Genomic DNA, 25422 nt, shown 5'->3' with positions numbered 1-25422 from the left:
CATGGTGACAAATATGGGTCTATTTGCAATCTTGCACGTGTTGACATCCAATTATGCCAGCACCATTTGTTGAAGATGCTTTCTTTTTTCCATTGTACAGTTTTGGCTTCTTTGTCAAGAATCAGGTGTTCACAGGTGTGTGAGTTAATGTCAGGGTCTTCAATTTGATTCCATTGGTCCACATGTTGGTTTTTATGCCAATACCAAGCTGTTTATATTACTATGGCTCTATAGTAGAGCTTGAGATCAGGGATGGTGATGCATCCAGGGGTGGCTTTATTGTACAGGATTGTTTTGACTATCCTGAGTTTTTTGTTTTTCAATGTGAAGTTGAGTTTTGTTCTTTCCAGGTCTGAGAAGAATTGTGTTGGGATTTTGATGGGGATTGCTTTGAATCTGTATATTGCTTTTGGTAAGATTGTCATTTTTACTGTGTTAATCTTACCTATCCATGAGCATGGGAGATCTTTCCATTTTCTGGTATCTTCTTCAATTTCAAAGATTTAAAGTTCTTGTCATACAAGTCTTTCACTTGCTTAGTTAAGAGTTACCCCAAAGTATGTTATATTATTTGTAGCTATTGTAAAGGGTGATATTTCTCTGATTTCTTTCTCAGCCCATTTATCATTTGTATATAGGAGGGCTACTGATTGTTTTGAATTAATCTTGTATCCTGCTACATTACTGTAGGAGTTCCCTGGTAGAATTTTGGGGGTCACTTATGTATACTATCATAACGTCTGCAAATAGTGAAAGTTTGACTTCTTCCTTTACAATTTGTAGGGGATTAACTTTCTTAATGGGATCCTTCTGGTGCCAGCCCCTAAGACTCCATTCAAAGTCCAGAAAAGATGCTACAACAAGCAAGGGAAATCTAAGGATCTGAGGACAAAAGAATGAATCAGCTCACACCATTCTTCTTTTTGTGTCTTTTTATTGTTCAGCTGTTCTCTACAGCTTCTTTTCAGCTTGTTTTTCCTAAGCTCTAATTATCTATAATTTCTTAGCTCCAATTCTCTGTTCTAATTCTCCTGCTTCTTCTCATCTAGCCTAATAATACTCTTTACAGGAGGCTTGAAGCCATAATAAAAATTACAAGATTTACCTCTCTTTGATCTAAATCACATTCCTAGAGTAAGCGATAAGGAACCAAGCCATTTACCATTGCAACCCAAGGTTTCAAGTTTTCAGGACCAGGAAGAGGGGGCATTGTGCCCAGTATGACAAACTCTGAGACATAGCTCTATATGAGCAGACTTGGCAAGAGAAGAAGTGGCATGCTTTTCCTACTGTTCTTTGTAGTTAGACACCTGCAGCTCTGACCTTGTGCATAACTGTAAAGTTTTAAACTTATGATCAATTTATGAAGGCCTTTAGTCTAGTTTGAACCTGCTCTGAGGTAAAAATGAGCTAAATGTGTGCAGTTTGTGTTAGACTGAGGAGAGATTGTTATTTTCTTGTGCTAGTCTGAGCAAAAGGAACAAAGCAGGCTTTAAATGTCTACAGTCCATGTGGGACAATAAATCTAGCTATGAAGCATATCCTAGCATATTTTCTACATATCAAAATTGTACAGCTCTGTGTTGAAAAGCCATCTTCCTGACCATCCACAGATATATGTGTGCCCATAAGGTTGAGATGCAATCATGAGATTACATTCACACATCTCATGAAAATGCATGTTAATGGGGAGATATCATAGCTGTTATTGCACATAAAATTACAGATGGAAGCAACAGTATTCAGAGTCAGTGGCCTACAAGCCTTGCTTGACAGGGTATCCCATCTGAGAATCACTCCTCTGGTGGGTTGACACCTGATTTATCAATTGCTATGAGCTGTATTTGCGTTATGGCCTGCAATAGCTTGTAATATTGGTTCTTGGCATATTCTAATAAGTAAACATTGGGGAACACATTCAAATTAAAGCAAAGGAGTGGTTGAGATGATCTCTGTACAGGCATCATGGATGCCCAGGAGAATGGGGACCTTCATAGAGTTCTGGCCCTGAGAAGAAGCATGGGACTAAGTTCCAATTCAGATGAGTTGAATCGTCTGTGGGGATATTGGGTGCACAGCCATAGTTTCCATGGTTTCTCCTGACATCTGAGGAAATAAACATGTCTGTGTGTAGGAAGCCACATGTGATGGACCCTACTAAGAACCTGGATGGAGAAGAAATGGGTGATAGCCTGTCCTCATTCAAGCATCAAAAACTACAATCAGGTATGTGATGGGTTCAGACCCAGAGCATCATAGTTAGCAGATGAAGGGGCATCTGTGGGAGGGAGCCATTCTTTCTTTCTTTTTTAAGTTTATTTTTTTTAGAATTTAATACACAAGTACTATATTTACATCATCTCCATCCCTCAATCTGCCCAATCCAAAAACTCCTGTGTCCCACTAAGAAACTCTCTTAAATTTCATGACCTGTTCTTAAATATTGCTGTTAAATATATGTATATTTACATATGTATACATTTATATACATACATACACACACACACACACACATGCACGCACACACACACATGCACATGCACACACACACACAACCTAATGAGACCATTTGTATTGGTCTTGTGTATGTTTGAGGTTGAAGACTTGAGACTGGATAACATACTAGGAAAATCTTCCTGGGGAAGACTGATTTTATCCCTCTCCTACAAGCTATTATTTGTTTATAACTCTTCATTTAGGAGTATGGCATTATCAGATTTCTCACATCTACAGTAGCATGTCAACTAGTGCTGTCATTGTGAAGATGTTGTTGAGGCAGAGATATTGCTGAGATTTCATTGAGATTTCAGGTGCAACATCCCTGTCTTATACAGGAAACATTATCTGCCAAGATGTTCTGGAACTGGTCATCATTTCTATCTCCCTGTCTCTGACACAAAACAGTAGAGGATCTCTACAAACAAGAACACTACCCCTTGCAAGACCTTCCTCACTTAGAAAACGGAGAGAATATTTCTTTCTTTTCTCCCTGCCTTGGTGGTTGCTGATGCCCCTTTCTCAAGTCTGTGACTTGCATCAGGTTCTATACCAGGGCTCCATGTCTTATTCTAAACTGCCATGTCCTGGGACTCACTTCCCTATCTATGCTCATCTACATTTTGAGTTATGTTCTTTTTTTTTTTTTCAACATACCCATTTGAGACATGGTAGGAGAATCAACACTTATGGACCAGTAAAAAAAGAAAACACAACAGCTGGCTTGGGAGCAGGCATTAAGGTGGGGTGGTTGGTGAAAAAGCACAGTGGAAAGACAATATATATATATATATATATATATATATATATATATATATATATATATATATATATATATATTATATATATATATAAAGCGTGCAGATAGCCTGATGAACAGTGATGAAAACTGCACAGGCACACTTCCTGCTAAGATCTAGACTAGAGAACCTAGAAAAGAGGTCAGCCATGGTCCTACACTGGGGAAAGCTGTGGAGATGAGCCTGGACAATACAGAGAGACCTCTGTCTGGCCATTTGTAGAGGAGGGGTGCTCACAACTTGCACCACCAAAGACCTTCCATTTATCTTCTCCTGCCTCTCCAGGACACAAGCCACTGGGGACTGAAGATGACTTCTGGGGCCCTACAGGGCCTGTGACCACAGAGGTGGTTGACAAAGAGAGGAACCTGTATCGGTGAGTGAGCTCTGCCTGGAAAAGATGACTTTCCCCAATCTAATTTTCACACTTTTCACCTAGTCTCTACTACTTCTTCTCCTGCCCTCTCTAATGCAGGGGCAAGGTCAGGACAGGAGTAAGAAGTTTGAGGTGTTACAAAAATGGGGTTGTTTTCATACAATTTTTCAGACATTTACCAAACTGGAGAGCACAAGAACTTCCCTGTCCAATTACTCAGCTCCAGCAACAATTTTTTCAAGTTTATTCAACTACTCACATTCCCCCTTTGTCATCACTGTCACAGTATTGTGAGTCCAGGACATCAGGTGACTTCACACACAAACATTTCACTATGCCTCCTCTGTAGTTAAGACAGGACCTCATCTTCCATGGCCAGCACACCATTACCACATCAACAGAGCTAACGGGAGTCCTTCATTCCATCTAAACGGTCTATGCTCAACTTGGCTCAGTATCAGAATTGTGTTTTTTCTGCTGGTTATTTTATTCATGGTGTAAACAACATCCCTCCCCTCATTATATTTGGGTCCTCCTGTCTCTTAGATTTCCCTTAAATCCCTATAGTCTCTACACTCCTGCTTCATTAACAACCACTGTGTGCCAAGAACCTACTAGGAGCTGAGAACATGAGGATGAATACAGCAGCTTTACCCTATACTCATAGTCCTATGAGTAATGAGTGACTGTATCCGCAGTCATGGTGTCTTCCATAACCTGTTATCCTCCCCCAACACTGTCACAGTCACTGTCTTAGCTGGATAAACTGTCATTTTAACTTCCTCCCACAGAAACTGATACTTGTCCACCCACATGTCACCAAACAGGAAGCCTGAGATAATCACTGAAGATTATGGTAATTCATTGTTTCAGGGACACAGACTTATCACTAATATTAGCAGATGGACTCTTATTTTGGGGGAATATATTCTTTAAGAATATAAACACTAAAAACTGAAGATGTAATGCAGTGGTAGAGCCCTTGCCTAGTATGCACAAGATCCTAGTTTGATCTCCAGAACGTCAGAGAGAGAGAGAGAGAGAGAGAGAGAGAGAGAGAGAGAGAGAGAGAGAGTCTATTACATCACCCTCATCATCATCACAGGCATAGCTAACTGCTCCAGGTGTGTGTTACCTGTAGGTTTGCTCTAGATCACTCAGAACTCACAGGTCTATAAAATCATGTTGTTGTTGTTACCCCTGTGTACGGATGAGGAAACAGATTTGAGGGTTAAATGACTTAGTCAGGGATCCACACACAGACAGCAGAGGAACCAGACCTCAGTGCCATCTGGCTGAAGTCTTCTGTGTCCCCAGCCCTGCACTGGGTCTGCACCCAGCAGAGGAGCAGAGCTGGTGTTCACTGGTGTCTGCCTCTCCCTCTTCCAGAGTTCAGTTCCCTGTGCCTGGTTCCTACCACTGTCCCAACACAGGACTCCGCTTTGTGGTGACAAGAGCAGTGATCATCGAGATTGGATTCTGTGCCTGGAGCCAATACCTGGATGAGACTGCCTTGCAGTATAGTCGCATGGTGGCTGGGCCTCTGTTTGACATCAAGGCTGAGCAGGGAGCTGTGACTGCTGTGTACCTCCCTCATTTTGTGGCTCTCCAAGGTAACCAAGGAAAGTATAAGGAGTAGGGTGGTGGTAATGTGTAGAGTTGACAGGTCATATTGGACAGTGTAGGATGGTGGGTGATGAGGAAAGTCTGACTTTTTTAGTGAGGCAGAGCAGGTTATGAAGATGGACACTGAGATGTTTTGTTGTCCCTTCTTGTCTCATGTATCTTCTTTGAAGCACGTGTCTCCCAACCTAATGCATTTCATTCTGTTTTACCTAAAGGAGTTTCCTTAGTGTAATGTGATGTTTTCAATAGCAATATCAACTGGAATTTATTAAGTGCTCTGTATACAGCATATCTTGTAAGAATTCAGCAGGAACAGAGAATAAACTGAACAATGTGAAGAGATTGTTGCAAATTAAGACTAAGAAACTAACAAGGATCACTTGGTACCCAGGGTCCCAAAATGTCAGCGATTACACTCCTGCAGACAGGGAGACAATGATGTCACTAGATTCCATATGAGAACTGAAGTTAAAGAAGAAGGGTGTCCTAAGAAAAGAGGAGGGGGCTCATAAAGTGTCCAAACCTCAGTCATCACCAAAGATTCCTTCAGAAGATATTTTAATAAATACAAATTCCCAGTAAAAGATCTCATGAAGAAAGTCATTACTATAGCTCTCTCAAGGATGGGGATTGGGGGAAAATGAATTCAAGAGCAGCCTAGACTACACAGCCAGACTAAGCTTAAGAAAGGAAAAAGCAACAACAACAAGGATCCAGGTGTTGTACAACTAGCTAATGAGGCCGATTACCTATCTTTGCTTCAAGGAGCACAGCAATAGGCCCTCCATAGAGTCCAGGAGAATCCAGCTCACAGCAGATGAAGATGGTGTTTGTTCATGGTCTGAAGGTGATGAGCAGCCACAAGAGGGGAGATCTGACAGCTGAAGAAGTCATGAGAAGTAACACAGAAACACGGGCTGCTCCAGCCAATAGAATAGGATAGAAAACAATGAATAGGAAACAAGTTAAGATTTCCCTAGGTTACAGATATTCATATTAATTGGCAATACCAAAAGAAAAAAAAGAAATGAAGATGAAGAAACCAAGCAGGACTTGGTTGAAAAGAACTCACAAAACAAACACAAACAACAGAGACATCTACAAACACACAAGGCCCTGAGCCCCAGACCCTGACACAGGAGCACTGCTACCCAGATGATGCCTTCCTAGTATATCTGAGGCCCATCCAGTGGGTCCAAACTGAGCTCCTGCTGTCCCCAACAATACTTGCCTCAGTCACCACTCAAGCTTCTTTCCTGCAGGCCACCACCTTTCCTGTTTCTTACTCCCACTCTCAGATCAGACAATTACCCATTAGAATATTAAAAGAAGGTGATTCTGTTGCAATGTAGTAAGGACAGTCACAGGGCCAGGTGGTGGCACATACATTTAATGCTAGAATTCGGGAGGCGAAGGCAGGAGAATGATGACTTCTATCCACAAATATGTAGTAGGTCCCTGTATCAAAAAACAAAAATGAGAAAAGAAATGAAAAATTGGTAAGTTGTCTTAAATGACTCAGTAAATTTCTGGTATTAACAATGAAAATTCAGCACCACATATTGCCCTCAAGTCTTGGGAAGATCATGACTAGAATTTCCCCTAGCAAGAAGGGAAGTTGGACATGTACAACATCTCCCCAAATTCTACCAAAATTGGCAAAACACAAAGCACTGGAAAGTGTCAGGATCTGGTGCTGGGACTGAAGCTGACTTGGGGAAAGCCATGGATTCTAGTCCCCAAACAGGCAAACAGGGCATATTTTATAACGTGGCACTGCTCCCCAAGAAACTATTACCTAGCATCACTGATTGAAATTCCAAGCCATACCACTTTCTGGAGTAGCAAATTCATTGTTTCATTCTTTGCTGCTTATCAATTCCAAAGCAGTCACGCAAGAGAAACACAAATGCTCTCTGCTAAACAACACACACTGCAACAGTCTTTCTCACAGTGCAAGTTGGAAGCAAACTCGGTGCTGAGAGGAAGTGCAGAGTGGCACTTCCATTAGCAGGGGTCACACCAAGCTGACAAGTGACATTCAACATCATGATTCTTGTAGCTCAAATAAAATACCTGACCAAAGAAATTTAAGAGAGAAAAGATTTATTTTGCCTCACATTTAAAAGAAACAGTTCATCATGACATGGAAGTCTGAGAACATGGAGCTTGCAGTGCCTGGTAAACTTGTGTTGAAGGAGAGGACATAAACCACTGAGTGCTTGTGCTCATGTGGCCTTCTCCACTTCACACAGCCCTGGATTCTAGTCCATGGATCCCACACTGGATAGGTCCTCCCAAATCATCAGATACTCTACTATCATGCCCTGAGGCCTGTATTCAAGGTGATTCTAGATTTCATCAAGTTCACATTTGACATTAACCATTCCATGGATGCATCCAGATTTGTCTTCAGTGGACAAAGGTAGGTACCCTGAGGTCTCTTCATAACAGTAAACTTTATCCTGCAAGAAGCACATTAGCGGACATTGCCAATCCTAAGACAATGAGGCTGGTAATGGCAGCACCTCAGAGAAACTGCTGCGTGTCCAGTTACTGACAATGGCCTCTGTGGCTGTATTCTTTATACCACGAATGGATGAGACCATCAAATACCTCCACTCCACTATGAATGCTCTCCCAGCAGCTAGACAGGGCCAAAGCCAAGGCTGCTCCAATGAGGTACAGTTTGAGTCACATCTGGCAGCAGGTCAAACTGATATCCTTGGCATAGTGAATCAATAGTATGGAAATATTTTATTGATCTGTTATGTTCTCACTGGGGATTAATTAATAAATCTTAAGATGTTTTTGTTCACAGCTTTTTTCTCACAAACATCAAAAAATAAGTAAAATCTAAAAATACATCATGACCAAGAAATTTTTAGAAAACATATTTTACTGGGACTTAAGATTCAGAGGATGAGTCCATGACCACCATGGCAGGGAGCATGGCAGAAAGCAGGCAGCTTTGGCACTGGAACAGGAGCTGAGATCTTACTGTCAAGGAGAAGAGAGAAAGGAACCTGAAAACAGCACAAGCTTTGAAACCTCTAAGCCCACCCCAGTGACATATCTCTTCCAATAAGGCCACACCTCCTCCTCCTTCCCAAACAGTTCCACCAGCTATGGAGGCCATTCTCATGCAAACCACCACAGTCACTCTAAATCCTAGGGTGCTGTTTTCCAGCCAAGCATGGCTCAATGGAAACACTAAATCTACATATTTGGATCTGTTCTTTCACAGAGGGACAGGTGGACATCTCCTGGTTCCATGTGGCCCACTTTCAAGAACATGGGATGGTCCTAGAAATTCCAGCCAGGGTGGAACAAAGGTGCACAATCTTGGAAAACCCAAGCTTCTCCCCAATGGGAATTCTACTGAGAATGATCCCTGCTGTCAGACACTTCATCCCCATCACTTCTATCACATTGATCTACTATCACCTCAATCCTGAGGAAGTCACTCTTCATCTCTACCTGATCCCCAATGACTGCACCATTCGGAAGGTGACACTGATAATCCCATAAGTGGGACCAGGGTGGGTAGAGAAAAAACTTGAGATGCAGCTAGTGAGCTCCTAGTTTCTCAATTTGGGGTGGATATTCAGTTCTATAAGGTAAATGCCGGTGTTTATAATTCTGCTGTCTTCTTGGCGCCCTCACACCAGAGTCAACCCCAACTGCCTTTAATGCTCCTTTAGCAATCTCTATACAGCCTTCTATGGCCTCTTTCCACCCATCAGAAGAAAGTGAATGCTCCATGCCCAACATATAGTCAGCTCCCTTCTTTTCTGGCAGGGACATTGTTCCTACAATGAACATGACAGGAGCCAATAATTCAACAGTCTATGCGACTGAACACAAGGCAGAAGGGTGACCAGGAGGTGTCACCACCCAACCCCACACAAATGTGCTGATCAACCACCTCACCTTATTCAGACCAGATAGATGTTGTAGCCCAGAAATCTAGTTAAATCATTGTCTGCAATGTTCCCTAGGCCATTGATGATGAAGAAATGAAATTCCAATTTGTTCGAATAAACAAGCCGCCTCCACTAGACTCTCTTTATATTGGCTCCCGCTACACAGTGTCTGCTTCCAAGAAGCTGGAAATCATCCCAAACGTGAGCATCCAAGTATTTGTTTCTTTTCATGGTCAGATGCCAGGTTTGGGAAACTGTGGGGCATATTACAAGGCTTTGCAGCAAACTGGGACTGGGGAGAAAACAATTGGGATTTGGGATGACCAAGAATACATCCAAGTGAGGTAGAAAGCAATTTAAGGGAACACACAGGAATACAGAAGGCCTGGAGAAGTGACGAATTAGATTCAACATGGCACAGGGAAGGGACCAGCCTAACATGGACAGCAAGCCCTAACTTAAGATGTGTCAGCAGGACTTTCAGAATGAGCTCTCACTCGTCATAGTTTGAATCTGAAATGTCTCCTACAGGTGTAAATGTTAAACACTTGATCCCCAGTTTATGCTAGTATTTGGGGAGTGGTGGAAACAAATAGGTCAGGTCTGGCCATCAGAAGCAGGCCACTAGTGGCAGGCTGTGGGGCCTATAGCCATGCCCTGCTCCCACCTCAGACTTGGATTCTTGATCCTTTGGGATATAACAAGCAGTACCACAATCTCTTGCCACCAAGAATGGATCCCCAGCGTCCATGTGTTCCCCACCATGAAACTAAACAACATAAACCCTTCCTCAAGTTGTTTCCTGTCATGCTTTTCCAGAGTGATGAGAAAAGAAACAGCATGATGGGAGTCTTAGCTGGATCCATAAGCATCCTCCGTATCTTTTGTTGCTACATTCTTTCTGTGTCCTCTTCCACAATGTTCCAACCTTCTGATTAAAAATGTACATTCAAAGGCTGTGGGTTACCTCACTGCAAAAGATAACCAGTGTCTAAAGTGGTGTGCAAGATCAAGAAAGTATGGGGGTGGGGACAGCCCTTGTTCACATGAGTAGAAGCTTCTCACACAGTCTCTCTCTCTCTCTCTCTCTCTCTCTCTCTCTCTCTCTCTCTCTCTCTCTCTCTCTCTCTCTCCAGGAACTGGAGCTGTGCTACAGGAGCCCTGGGGAATCCCAGCTCTTCTCTGAGATCTATGTTGATCACATGGGTTCAGGGATTAAGCTCCAAATTAAAGACAAGAAGCATCAGAATCTCGTTTGGGAAGCCTTGCTGAAACCAGGTAGAATTAGTTTAGGTCCAAACATCCCAAAGGCTGAAGAAAGGCAATGAGTGGGGAGAGGTGTGTTGTGATTAATTCTTGGTGTCATAAAATAACCAGAGTAGTTATGTTGCTTTTGTTAGATCCAAAATATGTGATTAGAGTTAGATAGAATGAGAGCAAGAAGAGGAGCAGGAAAAGGTGAAGAGAAGAGGAGAACAGAAGAGGAGAACAGAAGAGGAGGAGGGGCAGAGGAGAGGAGCGGGGAGAGGAGAGAAGGAGGAGAATGAAGAGGCAGGAAGCTCGTGCAAGATATTCTATTCCAGGACATGCCTCCAGGGACCCAGTTCCTCAAACTGTGCACTCTTATAGTTTCCAATACTGTTCTCAGTACTCAAACAATTATGAATGCACTAATATATGAGTTCATTCATAAAATCACAGTCCTCATGGCTGAACATCCTCTGATTACTGCTGCAGGACTCATCCTTCAACACACGATCATTTATCAGGGAACATACCACATCTATACCAACGCATATCCTAAGCCTCATTTTCTCAGTCCTGTATCCCGATTTCTGCCCCCAATGTCCTAGAAATGAAAGATTTTTGAGACACGAAGCATCTGGCACTAGTTCACATTTAAATGTAAACAGCTAAAATGAAGGCATTTTTGTTATCATGAGATATTCAATCTTAAATCCATACATAATTTTATATACATTTTGTTTTAACAATTTTATATATTCATGCAATGCATTCTAGTAACTCCATCATAAACACACCTTCTTATCTCCCTCCTACTCATAACAACCCCTCTTCTTTAGTACAAATCCCTTCCCCACATTCATAAAGTTTTGCTTTGTGTCTCTCAAAGTTTAAGTGGGACCATCTGTGTACTTGTGCATTTAGAACTACCCAGTACAACTGAGTGAGTTCTCAGTGGGTACAGATGGATTGTATACATTCCTTCTCCCATAGTCTATTATCTGCCAATATTTTAGCAGTAAGTGGTACTGTCCCTGTGAGCTGCTTCACATGTCCAGCTGACTGATGGGCAGACCCTACTTGTGTGGGTCCAGAGACAGTAGGTGCAAGTGATTCTGTCCCACCATTCTTTCCAATTTCTCTTCCTAGAGACTAAGGGGATGATAAAAATATCTACTTATAGGGATGAGTATTCACCCATCCCTTATTCTCAGTATCCTGTAAAGAAATAGAGATGTGCATTCACCTCCATTCACAGCAGTGAGCGGCTCTCCTGAAGAAGACTGAAAGTAGCCTTTGTCTGTGGGATAAACATTGATATTTAGAAGGGCATTGACACTGTGACCGTTTAGCTAGGCAGCAATAGTAGCTAGTCTCAAGGGCCTATGATATCCAAAAACCTGAGTCTGTTTGTTTCATCAGTTTAAAATGCTAGGGGTGGATTCTATCTTGTGGACTGGGCCTGAAATGTAATAAGTGAGCACTGGTTGCTCCCACCACAGTTGTGCCACTATTTCAGCATGGAACCACCTTGCCTGGCAGGATGACTGTTGATGCTTTTTCTCCCTCAGCAGCCTGCATAACAGCATCTGACACTATAAAAGCTTCCAACTCAGTTCCAGCTTGAATTCTCTATACCACATATCCAAGATGTGCGCTGTCTTAAGCAATAAGACACCGCACTAGTTCTTAAGCAATAAGACACATCACTAGTTCTGATGGCGAACCAAGATGAATGAAATGCATCTGTATTGTTGAGGAAACCTCTGGGGCCTCTCTGCCCAACAGCTCCTATGGAGATATCCCACACCTGAAACTGGGTTTTGTTATTGAAACTCATTACTTCTAAGATCTCCCACTTCAATCCTTATTCACACAATCCTCATTTATGCTGTTGTGTTCAAATGGTCTCCCTACTTTTTACTCTACAAGATTCGGTGTATTGGGTCCCATATTAAGGTCTTTGATCATTTAGTTTGTTTTTTAAAGGTGAGATATAGGCATCTAGTTTAGTTCTTCCATGCAGTGCTATCTAGGTTTTTCAACACCATTTGTTTAACCAGCTGTCTTTTCTCCAAAGTATATTTTGGGTTCTTGGCCAGGTAGCTATGGCTGTGTGGACTTTTACCCAGATTTCTATTCTATTTTATTGATCTGCACATCTCTTTATGCCAATACCATGCTGTTTTTACTACTATGGCTGCAGCATTGTTTTGGAATCAGGTGTGATGAAGCTTTCCACAAAATTGTTTTTGTTCAGGATTACCTTGGACACCCTATGTCTCTAGTGGTTCCACATGTATTTCAGCATTATTTTCCACACTATCCATGAAGAATGTCCCTGGCATATTCATTGGGACTGCATTAATTATGTAGTGTGCTTTTAATTGGGTGGCTATTTTCACAATATTTATTCTTGCAAGCAATGAGCATTGGGGGAGGAATGCCTTCTCATCTTCAAAGTCCTCCTTCAATTTCTTCCTTTTATATATATCTTAAAGTTCTTCTTATAAAGTGCTTTCATTTCCATGGTTAGGTTTTCTGTCCCAAAACTTTGTATTTTTATTAATTTGTTTGTTGGCTCTTGTAATTCATCCATATTGTAAGCTGACACAGACAAGAGAAAACCAAATAGTGACATTTCTTTGATGAAGTAACAATACAGTCTTAGCCTAACACCCACAATGCCAAAACCAAACTCCTCTAATCAATATCTTTGGAGATGCCCAGCCCTTGACAAGCTGTCAAACAGTGGTGGTTTCTGCTCCTGAGCTGCTAGAAACAGGCTATGTGGTCAAAGAACTGCCTTTGCTCAGCCTTGACCTGAGTGACCCACAGGTGGAGAACTGACCTGCCCCAGCATCAAGCCAGGGTTTGAATCTCACTCCAGCACTGATTCTGCAGGTGATCTTGGAAAGTGACTTGACTCATTTGAGTCTGACCTTCCTCACCTGTAAACCGGAGATCAGAATTAGTTACTGGTAGGGGGATTGGAAGGGTTAAATGCTGTTCATCACCATCTCACAATGTGATCCTTAGCTGATGGGAGCAATGTTGCTGGTTTTGGTTTGTTTGTTTTTTTTTTATTAAGCCAAATTCTTCCTCATGATTTTGTTATGTTCTTTTGGACTCATTAAGACCTACTCCCTTCCCATATTCCAATACTAGAAGATTATAACCACAGACTTCTTGTGTCCCCGGTCTTACATTTTGGTTTTTAAATTCATGTCATTCGATCACTTTCTTCATTAGATGCTCCCGTTTATCTACAAGTCAGGATGCACCAAGATGGTTCAACTAGCATGGAGTGTACAAAATATCATCCTTTTTTTCACACAAATGCAACCAGGGCTTCCAATACTACAAAGTGGGTCCTTGGGCTCACTTCTCTAAACTGTTAGAGCACAGTGCATTTACAGTCTTTTCAAAACCCTGGGGCTTATTCATGAACTGAAATGTATTAGCCTCCCCCACGTGGTGCTAAAATTCACTCATTGTTCCCATGTGCTCAGTCTTGCTTCATCTTGATTCTGCAGTCAAATCAAGAACACATGTTTGTGGCACATGAGTGTACAAGGTCAAACAAGGACAAGAAAATAGTTTTCTACCCAGGATCGAATGTCAAATGATTTAAGCCAGCAAGGGACTTGGTTGGTTCTCCATGAGGAATTCAGTCTAGGATAAAATTGAGGCTGTGGTTATGTGGGAGAAATATCTATTGCTCATTCACATGTCTTCTCTCTCTATGATGATAGTCCTCACACCTAGATTCCCTGTGTGAGTAAGGAAATGTTCACTTTCCAGAATATATCAGAATTTCTGTAGTGAACTATTTTGAGAATGAACTATTCTCAAAATCTCAAGCATGGGTGGGAGTTTCACAGAGTGCACTGAGTATTGGTGACAAGCATCATTACAGATGCATCATCTCTCCTTTCTTCCAGGGGACCTGAGACCTGTACTGCCCATGATCCCTACAGGCCACAAAGGTCAGTAACAACTATATGAGGCCAGAGAAGCCAATAGTATTCTGCTGGTAGATGATCTAATCCTTGAGAGAAGGGCAGTGAGAAGGAGGGAGCCTCGCTTTCCAAACCTCACCAGGAAGGGTAGGAGAGGTGCACTCCCAGGGCAGAGTTCCTCTCATGCCCCTTGCTACTTCCCATGTTGACAATAACTCCACCACTCCCATCCTAAACACCCCACCATGAACCCATCATTCTAGTTAGGTAGAGTGTCAGACTAGTAACTGGCCCCAGGAAGGATATAGGTATTACTTCAAATGACCTTCCAGAGGAAGGGGGGAGCCAGGGGTGCGATGAGGTAGGTGAAAAAAACAAGAAGTGGGCAGCCAGAGGGATAGCCCATGGAGGAGCCTTTCTTCTCTCAGTGCCAGTCTCATCTTCACCCCTAGATGCTGCTGCCTTGCCACACTTCCTGGACCAGCATCGGGAGCAGCTTGTGGCCCGAGTGACATCAGTGGACTCTCTCTTGGACAAGCTGCATAGTCTGGTGGTGAGTGAAGAGGAGTATGAGGCGGTGCGGGCTGAGGCCACCAACCAAGACAGGATGAGGAAGCTCTTCAGCCTCAGCCGGTCCTGGACCAGGGCCTGCAAAGACCAAGTCTACCAAGCTCTGAAGGACACCCATCCTCATCTCATCATGGACCTCCTTGAGAAGTCAAGAAGTGTCTCTGTGAGATCCTGACATCTTAGTGGCTGAGGAGTGAGCACTCAAATGATTCCTGGTTCTGCCTGACTTTCCTTGGACTACTAAATCTGTAAACCAGTGGTCATCTCAGTGGCCTTTCTGATGGCAGTGTTTCCAGGACACCTCTTAGGGAACCAGATGTTCCCTCTTGGCATTTCCCAGCCAGATGTTCATGTGGGTTGAGCATCTCAGGAAATGTCCAGTGGAGCCAGCCAATCTATTCACATCTTGTCCAGCCTGCTCCTATGGCCTGAGGGACCAGTCTCAAAACCACCTGACACACCATGATACAAGCAGGACTGGGGCGCATGGAAATGGAGACAGTGAGATGGTCCTTTCCCTGGAAAGTGAATGTCTAATGAATAGGAAAGGAATGGGGGGCTCCTCAAACATTTCCTACCCTCAAAACCTTTTTCCAAATTATTTTTATGTGACTCTGGATATGTAGATATATAAGTATATAAATCAAACATTTTTACTAAAAATAAATCTTAAAGAAATTTATTATAAACAAGGCTTTGTTGTAATACAATTTTACCATTTGTTAAAAATGACAGCAAATTTGCAAACTAATGAAACGCCTGTTTTTATTTTTTGCATTTGGAATTAAATCTTGATTGACTATTTGATGCTATAAGACATTGAGAATCTTCAGTGTCTCTCAGAGTTGGAGGATATGTCACATTCCTGGTACTTTCGCACAGATGTGCAGTACACATTCCAGCAGCTGGTGAAAATTCTGTCCTAATCACAGGCCAAATTCACTTACCGTCTCTTTATGTAACTCAGATCAGTAACTCCAAACACAAACTTGTAAAACAGAATGTTCTCACAGAATGCAGTGCAAAGATATGCTAACCTAATTATTACATGCTAGATAATGAAAATGGGAATATATTTAAATCTTTACATTCTATAATTAAAGTATCATGTTTCTATGAGAACAGAAAAATCTCGTATATACAGGGAAAATACTGTAATCACAGCAAACAATAGCCTAGACTCTGAGCCAAGGTGTTTCAGGAGCATCATAGGGGTTGTGTGGTGTGTGGGCTCAAGTGGTGCGAAGTACTCATGTTGTGTGCTCAGACCCACAGGTGCACAGAAGTCACATGATGCAACATGGCTCATGCTGTCAGAAACACCACAGACTCAGTGCACATTGAATTAACTTTGGCCACTGCACGTACACAAACCTGTTGTTCTTGTCAATATTTCCCAATCCCACATTTAGTTAAGTCATCCCGTATGGAGGTGGGATTCACAGCTTGAGAAACTGATGTACAATGGTAAAAAAGGTGGGGAACAGAAGGCTCGGTGGCTAAGAGCTGCTCCTGTAGAAGATCGGAGTTCTACTCCCAGAACCCACAACAGGCAGCTCACACCTGTAACACCAACTCCACGTGGAGGAATTCACGGCACCCACACACAGGTGTACATTCAAATATACACACACAGAAACATGTACACAAGTGGTCACACACAAACAGACAATTTTTTTAATTTTTATAAAACAATGATAAAATGGGATTCCTCTCCACTGCTCACCCAGCTACCAGAGTAGGACTTGAGACTTGTGAGGCTGTGTGTTTGCTGCAGGGTAGGCCTGCCGGTCTCTATCCCCAGGCCACCCAGGTTCCCTCTGGATCAAGCTTCTGCTCCCCTCCCTGCCAGGTCATGAGTCTGGCTTGTCAGTGCCTCCCATCTTCTCCTCTGGACTCTGCAGATGTGCTAGCTCTGACTGTGGGAAGCTCTGAAGCTCTCTCTCTCTTTCTCTCTTGGAACACAGTGTTTTCCTTATTCTAACTCCTGCACTGCACTGGGTCACAGGCAGGCTGCTTCTCCCCAGACTTCTTACCCACAACCCTCTAGTGTTTTATTTGACAAGAGATAATTCCAAGTTTTGACCTCCCTTTCTGCTATATTTATTTCATCAGAAGTTTAGAAATAACACAAAACAAAAAGAATTGGGTTATTACAAGTGAAGTCAAGATTTTTGTTTGTTTGTTTGTTTGTTTTTCGAGACAGGGTTTCTCTGTGTAGCCCTGTCTTTCTGAGAAATCACTCTGTAGACTAGGCTGGCCTCAAACTCAGAGATCTGCCTGCCTCTCCCTCCCGAGTGCAAGAATTAACAACCTGTGCCACCACACCCAACTTGACTTCAAGGTTCCTAAATGTGTTTGACAAATATAACACACTGGGGTTATTTGTAAATGAGTGAAAATGCTAAAATATCAATAGCTAAATATAAATTTCTAGGTAGCCCATGCCTCCTTACTGATGCAGTTAGGATGCTCTGAGAAAAAAGGCATTGACAGGACAGACTCTTTGTCAGGCAGAGAGACACAGTCTCCATAACCGAGTCTTCAACTTGGCTTCTCTGAAGGACATGTCATCTGGACAGTGGCAAGGATTTTGTTGCTTCAGTCAGATACTGGCACAATCTCGGGGAAAATAGTTAGAGAATAGAATATCTCAGTATTAATTTTCCTTCCAAAAATGTTATGATGCCTTTTGTGTTGGACGTCTCAAGATGTGATCTGTGCAGCCTGCACAGCTATTGTCATTTTACAGACACAGTGTGGTGTCACCAAGAGACTCCTGAACCTGCAGTAAGGTCCAGATCCTTTAGTAAGTCCTAAAGGGACAATAAGTGTTAGAAATGGAGACTTTAAAGTACACTTTAATCCAACATGAGCCAGTGATTTAAGAAAAAAAATGTATTTTATATAATGAAAAAGTTTATGGACATGTCTACATCTTTTGTGTTAACGATAATTAAGCACAATTATAAGGGTAAAACTCTAAGATGATTAAGAGTTCATCTTTTTTAAATGTCCTGTAGTCCATAGCTTGCATTAGGAAAATTTATGTGACATTAGGTTTTAAAATGGCAACTATCAGCTTAAGTAGCAGTCTGCCGGGGGGAACAGCTTTTCTTAGTTTTTAACTGCAAATACACTTCAATGAAGACTGTTTTGTATCAAGTTACCAGCTGTGGCTTAGTGTCAATAAAATGGGTTTTTCAATGTGACCTGACACCAATAGTCACAACAGAGAGCTGAAGGAATCTGCTTCTCTTGAAGTGGCGGTGGGGGAGGAGGCTCTCTTTTCCTGCCAAGTCCTTCCTTACATTGTTAGAATTTTTTATTTAACTTTTTCTGTCTTCCAGGAGAAACATTACAAAATCAAAAACCACAGTCTTTGGTTCTTGACACCTTAAATGGTTTTTTTAAAGCATATTTATTTTCAGTGTATATGTATAAAGAACTCTTCTTATTCCTAAATTATCATGATTAGACTAGAAAAATGGATGTATATTTCAAAGTATTTCCCTTTGACAGAAACTTCTTTTTACAGAATCTAAACCTTAATGGTTGAAAAAAAAACAGACTCTAACATAACTCAAGGAAATCCATTGCTACTTCAGCCCTTCTTCACCAGGAAGCAGCATTGCTACATTGTTTCCATTTAGTATAATCTCATCTAACTTTGTATCCTTCTTCCTTCTGGTTCAATTTCAAACTGTGACATCTTCCAACAGCATATTGACAAGGTCATCCAATCCTAGAAGTGTACCAACAATTTCTTTATCACTATTCTTCACAGTGTGAGCTCTCAATCCTATACATTTGTCCACAAGCTCTAGTGGTAGGAGCTGCCACAGGTTTGTGGTTGTGTTAGCCACCATGGCCGTGCCGGAAGTACGTTTTATTTTAACAAGTGACACAGTTAATGAAATAGCTGATTTGGGACTAGGACATAATAATCAACAAACACACTTCTTCTTGTCTTCTAAGAGCTTTCATTCTCTGTGTAGGTAGAAGTGACAGAAACAAATCAAGTTTGAGGTGTTGGATGTAACAAGTGTCAAGCGGAAAAATAAAAGAGAATACATCTGGGGGAGCCGTTCTGTTTCAGAAAGGGGGTAGCAAGCTTCTGTCTAGTAGAAAGGCATTCCAAAAGAATGGTGAAGCCAGTGCAAAGCTCACTGAGGTGAGCAAGTTCCCAGTGTACTCAAGGAATAGAAAGGCAGAGCAGATAACCCACAGCAGAGTGAGTGAGGAGCATGAAGTGGGATCTAATGTCAGAAAAGGGCAGGGTGGGATGGAGAGGGTCATGTAGAGCTCGTGACCACTGACAGGAACCAGTATTTCCCTCACCGTGAGACAGAAAGGATAGGAAGGTTTGACTAAGAGGTGACTTAAACTAATTTACATATTAGATTGTGGCTCTGACTTCAAGACTGAGAATAGACCATGAAGCATCAGCAGGAGAGTTAGGATGCTGGAGCACAGACCCAGGATGCCGGCTGGACCAGCAGTCTCCTTGGGCACACTGAGAAGAGTCAGATTAAAGATCTGTTTAAAAGCCAGGGTCAGGGCTGGGGAGATGGATCAGTGGATAAAGCACCTGCTATGCAAGCATGAGGACATTTGCTCTGATCACAGCATCCTCACAAATGCATGCTGGGATAGCTACAGGCTTGTCATCCCAGAGCTCAGGGGGAGGAAACCGGAAGTACCACCAGCTGGATGACTAGCTAGACTAGCCAAATCCATAAGCTCTCAGGACACACACATGCACACACATGTGACTCCACATGCACATGAACATGCACACACACCACACATCTACAGAATAAAACATGTTAGTGGAGATTAAATACCAGGTTTGAGATTTAGGAGAATTCAGGAGTCAAAAGAATTCACAGGGTTTAGCTCCTGAGAGCCACTTCCTGAAATGAAGAGCCTGTGGGCTGGGCAGGCTACAGGGAGGAGAGGGAGTGCAGAGATCCAGAGCACAAACCTGGGGAGATCCAGGAGATTTTGCTGAACTGGGACCTGTTAGCAAACCTGGGAGGCCCACATTAGTAGATGAGTGAAGTGAGGCTCGACAAGAGTCCTGCACTCAGGAGGCAGGGCCTCTGCAGGCCTGGATGAAGCTCTCAAACTTGACTCCTCCTCCAGCTCAGGCATCTGCAGAAACTTCACAACAGGAAATGAGGTAAATAATCTTGAAACTAACTCCACTCCCAGAAGTGAGAGGAAGAGAATCTGGGCAGAGTTTCTGTTTCCTGGCTTCCTGGAGGGGCCAGAGTCTCTTTCACTGTCAGAGAAGATGATTTCTAGCTGAGGAACCTTGGCCAGGGAGGCACACATTAGTGGGCAAGTGGAGAAGAAGGTGAGTAGTGGGAACAACAGAATCCACCAAACCATTTGAATTGTGGGAAGGAAGTGCTGGCCTGAATGCACTAAGGCATACTGTAGCAGACATGGGTGACCCGTCTTGAGAGCCAGGACCCAGGCTCAGCCCTGCTTGGAGAGTCTGCAGGCCAGCTCTGGTGGGAGGGAGGTGGCTGGATTCCCCTGTGTGCTTCATGTGCCTGTTCCTGTCATAGTCTGTTCTGCACCCTCCTCTCTCCTGTCTGACCTGAAGCTGCAGGAAAAAGGGTCATGAATGGAGAGATGTTAGATGAAAAGACTGGAATGAGAAATAAAGAGGACAAAAGCGGCAGCTGGGTCTAGAGGTCTTGCATAAGCCGATTACTTAGGCCAAGCAGGTTTATTAGGAAGTCCAGCATCATATATACTATTTGAGGTGTGGTGTGGACAGCCAACCTCAACACAGAGCTAAGCCAGACATGTGCAAAGAGAGCACAGGATGCCTCGGACACAGCTGCCTTAGGACTGATAACCACAGCCCAGGGGGAAGAGTCAGGTCCCCAGAAGCTACAATTTGAATTCCTCTGAGGCACTGACTCCAATGTCAGGCTGGATTTGCCAAGTTCACTCTTAGACATGTCACAGAACTAATGTTCCCTGTGTCCTTCCCCAGGGCCTATGGGAAAGTCATGGGTCACTCTTACCCTCCACACTTACCCATGTGTCTATTTGGTTTTCTCTGGGTAATTTGTCCTTTCAGCTTAGTTGGCTCTGGATTGTTTCCCCTGTGTGGTGCCCAGGGACAGGAGACTTCCAAATTCCTTCACAGACCCTAGCCTGAACTCAGACTGAGCTCTTGAGTCCCCCTCTGTGCTGCCTCACCCCACCTCATCCTCTGTCACAGTGATGGCTGAAGGACTGATCTCCTTAGAGTGAGACACTAGAAAAGGAAGAAGCTGAGAACACAGAATAGTGAGTGTCCTGCACATTCCATCCCTGCATCCTCCATCCCTGTCTTCCTATCCTCTCATGCTCCTGTCCCTGGAATCTCAGCACCCCTTTACTCCATCCCCCAACCCTTCTCCCTTGATTCACATCCTCTTAGCATCACAGCTGTCCTGCTCCATGTCCTGCATCCTTCCATCTTCTTGCTTTCCCATCCCTACAGTTCTCACCTTCCATTCTCCAGATGCCCACCTTCCCACTCCTCCCTCTCCACCACTTTCCATGGCTAGGCCTGAGCCAAGTCTTTGTTGCTGTGGTTCTCCAAAGTTAGAGACCTGGATCTCCTGTGTGCTGCTAGTGGTGGGAACTGTGCCCTCCTCCAGGAACAGTGCTGCTTCTGCACCAGCAAACCCAAGCTGGTTGAGAGGACCAAAGACTTAATTAAGGAGCAGAGGAAGATTCAGTGACAGTCATCTTCCTAAGGATGGGATTTTGTTCCCTCCCACTCTGGCTCCTCCCCTTGGTCTCTCCATTCCTCCTTATCCTCACACTTCCATTATCCCTGTCCTTTAAAAGATTTACACAAGTTCCTCCTGGATCAAATCACTGCCATCTCTAGGTCCACACTAGGACAATGGCTGCCCTGGCTAGGAACTTACTGGGTCCCCTGTCTTCAGTCTCATCTTACACTGTAGCCCATGTCTAATAATTGTTTTCAAAGGTTTCTCCAGAAGTAAATGGTGGTAATCACAGGATCCACTGCAGCAGAACAAGTTAAAACTCTTTTCCTGGTTCATAAAGCATCCTACTTTCTTTTATTTGCCCTCAGGATCAGATAAATGACCATAATGACCTAAAAGAAGAAACCTTAGACAAGCTGAGAGCCCCAGACTCAGCATAACAGCTCACCTGCCTGACAAGAAAGCCAGTGCAGTGAGAACATTGCTGGCATCGTTCGTGAAACTCTAGAGAACACATCATTGATAAACTCCCTTCTGAGTTCCCTCTTCTGCCCTATAAAGCCCAAGCCCTGCACCTGGTCACACAGTCTCCATCCCCAGGAGAGCCTGGAGTTCTTCAGTTGTCCTGACCAGAGAACAATTGTCCCTGTAGAGGCTGCTCTGCTCTTTCTATTTCCAGGTTTCCTCCATCAGTTCCAGTCAAACACCCATTTCTAGAGCAGAAATGTCCAGCAGAGACAAGGATTCACTGGCCTCCTGCTCAGAGCAACAAGAGAAGGGAGACGTGAAGCAGGACCAGTGGGAGCTGCACAGCCAAGCATCATCTGGGGACTCTATCACCATGGGAGCAGCTCAGTCCAAGAAGTCGAGTGGCACAAAGAAGGCTCGGCGTAAGAGCCGACAGGACTTGCACCTCATCCACAAAAGGAGGAAGCAGATGGACCTGGAGCTGCAGCAGACCAAAGCTCAGGCAGAGAAGGACTTGATGCTAGGTAAGTACACCAAGGACCCAACTAACACTACTGTGGCCCCTTCATCACCTCTGAGCCGTCCAGCCAAGGTTTCCCTGGGCAGACTAACCTCTTGTCAAAAGGATTCACAGGCCCAGGTAAGCCTGGAACCAGAAGGCATAAAGAAACCCCTAAGTGAACCTCAGAACCCCATACTCTTCTATAGGAGTGCATCTTCAGGCCTCTTCTAAAGAGCAATCTGAAGCTGTGGTCATGGGGAGAGGCTGGCATTCAGATGGCTCTGAAAGGGGTGAGCACAGGGTTCAAGCCAGTTCCCAAAAGAAGTGCTTGGTGACACATAAGTTACAAGCTCAGACTTTAGAACCAGGCAGAGGCAGACTCCAGTCATGGCTCTACCAACCTGGACAAGTCACTTTACAGCCCTCTGCCTCCATGTCTCCATCTGGGAAACAGGAGTAGGGTAAAAACCTGTTTCCTTGGCTTGTGGGAGCAAAGTGATAATCCACATTGAGTATTAAATAATCAATATTCAATAAATGTTTGGGTGTTATAAGCACAAGCCCTTGCATTGCTGCTGCTGTTATTATAGTTTGAAACCCTGTGGGACAGAAGCTCAGAGCCCCCACATGAGGGAGCTGAGGCTCATGGAAAAATAGAGACCCCCACAGAGGACTAGTGTACAACAAGAACAGAGGACTAGTGTACAACAAGAACAGAGGTGAGAACTTCATGGTACCAAAGCAGGACCTTTTCTCAGCAGCAACTCTGAGAGCATTATTCTTCCCATGTAACAGTGAAGAAGGTTATGGGTGTAAGGAAGAAGGACCCCAGGCTTGCACCCCTGACTCCTACCTCTGTCCTGCTGACAACCACACAACTGTTCCCTTCCCAGAGCCCATTCTTCCTCATATCAGGCTCCAGGAGGGCCTTAACTTGTAGTCCCTTATCTAGGGCATCTCAACAGAGCTACTGGGCTTAGATCATGAACCCCAGATTCACTCACAGATTGAAAAAAAAAACTTGTTAAATGGGAACCTGAGCAGTCTGTGTGCAGAAATAAAGATGAGCTAAACTTGGAGCTGTGAAAGGAACTTAAAGTTCACATAGATAGTGGTTCTTCATGAGTGACCATCCACCTGTATGGGGACCTGAATAAGGGACTGAAATAGAAGGGCAAAGAAGCCATGGTGAGGGCTAAGAGTCACATAGAAAGGTCCCCTCTGGGCTCTGCAGTGCTGAAGTTGCATTTGACACAAGGAGAAACTGGAAACCATGAAGGTCAGCGGTGAGCCTAGCCCAAAGGCTCCCAGAATTCAGGTCAAAATATGAGTGGACACTGAATATGCCAGGGGTTCATAGATGTCCTGAAGATCCAAGAAGGTTTCTTCTCCTGAGATGGACCCCATCTTCAGCATCAATTATTTTCTTCAGCTGACTTCTCTTATTTAATTCTCACTTACCCAGGCACACCTGTAGACAGATTTTTCTGTTTGTTTGTTTGTTTGTTTGTTTGTTTGTTTGTTTGTTTGTTTCAAACCAGTTTCTATGTGTAGTTTTGGTGCCGGTTCTGGCACTCGCTCTATAGACCAGACTATCCTCGAACATACAGAGATCCACCTGGCTCTGCCTCCTGAGTGCTGGGATTAACAGTGTACAACACCACCACCTGGCGACAGATTTTTCTTTTGGTCACCAGCTCACATAAAACGACACAGAGACTTACTAATTGTGAAAACTCGGCATAGAGCTGAGGCTTGCCCCTACCAGATCTTATAACTTAAATTAAGTCATTAATATTAATCTTTGTTTCACGTCATGGCTTTTTCCCTCTCTTCCATTTTGCACCTTCTTTTTCATTCCTCCATGTCCTCTGGCATCTCTCCTGTGCCTAGATTCATCTCTTCTTCCTCTTTGTGCAGAAGTCCTTGCCTAATCACTTCCAGCCGAGAAATTGGCAATTCAGCTCTGTATTAAACCAATCAGAAGGCACATTGCCAAAGATACATCTTCACACTGTACAAAAATATTATGCCACAACACACACCCTTACCTATTCCTCTTCTCAAACATCAAACCTCCCTCTACTGCACAAGGTCTAGAGAGAGAGGTTAACTTGTCCAAGCTCACAACACATAGAGACAGACTCAGTTCTGATATCTATAACACTCAGTGCATGGGACATCAGAGACACCTCTTTCAACCTAGTGCTACAGTGTGAAAGTCCTGCCTAACCCTTGTCTTTCATTTTAAAGTTTATTCTTTTTACCTCACATTAAGCTTTGAAAATGTTGACTACAGAGTCAATAGCCATTGTCCTCAATGGTCACTGATTTCACTTAATGTGGGATAGGATTAAAGCCATTGTATTTAAGGACATTGTAAAAGGGATTAGACATGTCTCACACAACTTCCCTGTTGTTCCATTTCAAACAATTTCACTCTATCCTGAACTTCCATGATTAAATTTCATTGTGAAACAAAACTGTATTTTAAAGACTCTCATCTACTTCCCTAGCATGCCACTTACTAATCATCAGTCATTATTTGAAGTGTGTACTTCATCCCCCAAGAAACTTTTCAGAATCTCTGTTACTGGTAGTTTCTTTTTACTCTTTGGTTCCTTGGGAGACCCACCAACCAGCTCCCAAATAAATCCACATAGTCTTATTCTGACTTATGAGTGCTGGAACTTAGATTGGCT

At 43.3% G+C, this 25422-nt stretch overlaps 1 protein-coding gene and 1 pseudogene across 1 annotated transcript; one reads left to right on the top strand and one right to left on the bottom strand.

Annotated features, from left to right (window-relative positions):
* The window catches only part of LOC131917010 (NACHT, LRR and PYD domains-containing protein 1a-like), a 51350-nt pseudogene extending 36174 nt beyond the window's left edge, over positions 1–15176 (top strand).
* A 3424-nt stretch (positions 15177–18600) lies between these two features.
* On the bottom strand, positions 18601–18870 carry LOC131916172 (U6 snRNA-associated Sm-like protein LSm5). Its single transcript, XM_059269483.1, is given in 1 exon segment — positions 18601–18870. A coding segment is annotated over 1 exon segment (270 nt).
* Positions 18871–25422: the final 6552 nt, after the last annotated feature.

Source organism: Peromyscus eremicus, chromosome 8a, assembly GCF_949786415.1.
Source record: "Peromyscus eremicus chromosome 8a, PerEre_H2_v1, whole genome shotgun sequence".
Taxonomy (NCBI): domain Eukaryota; kingdom Metazoa; phylum Chordata; class Mammalia; order Rodentia; family Cricetidae; genus Peromyscus; species Peromyscus eremicus.
This window is presented reverse-complemented; position numbering and strand designations above follow the sequence as displayed.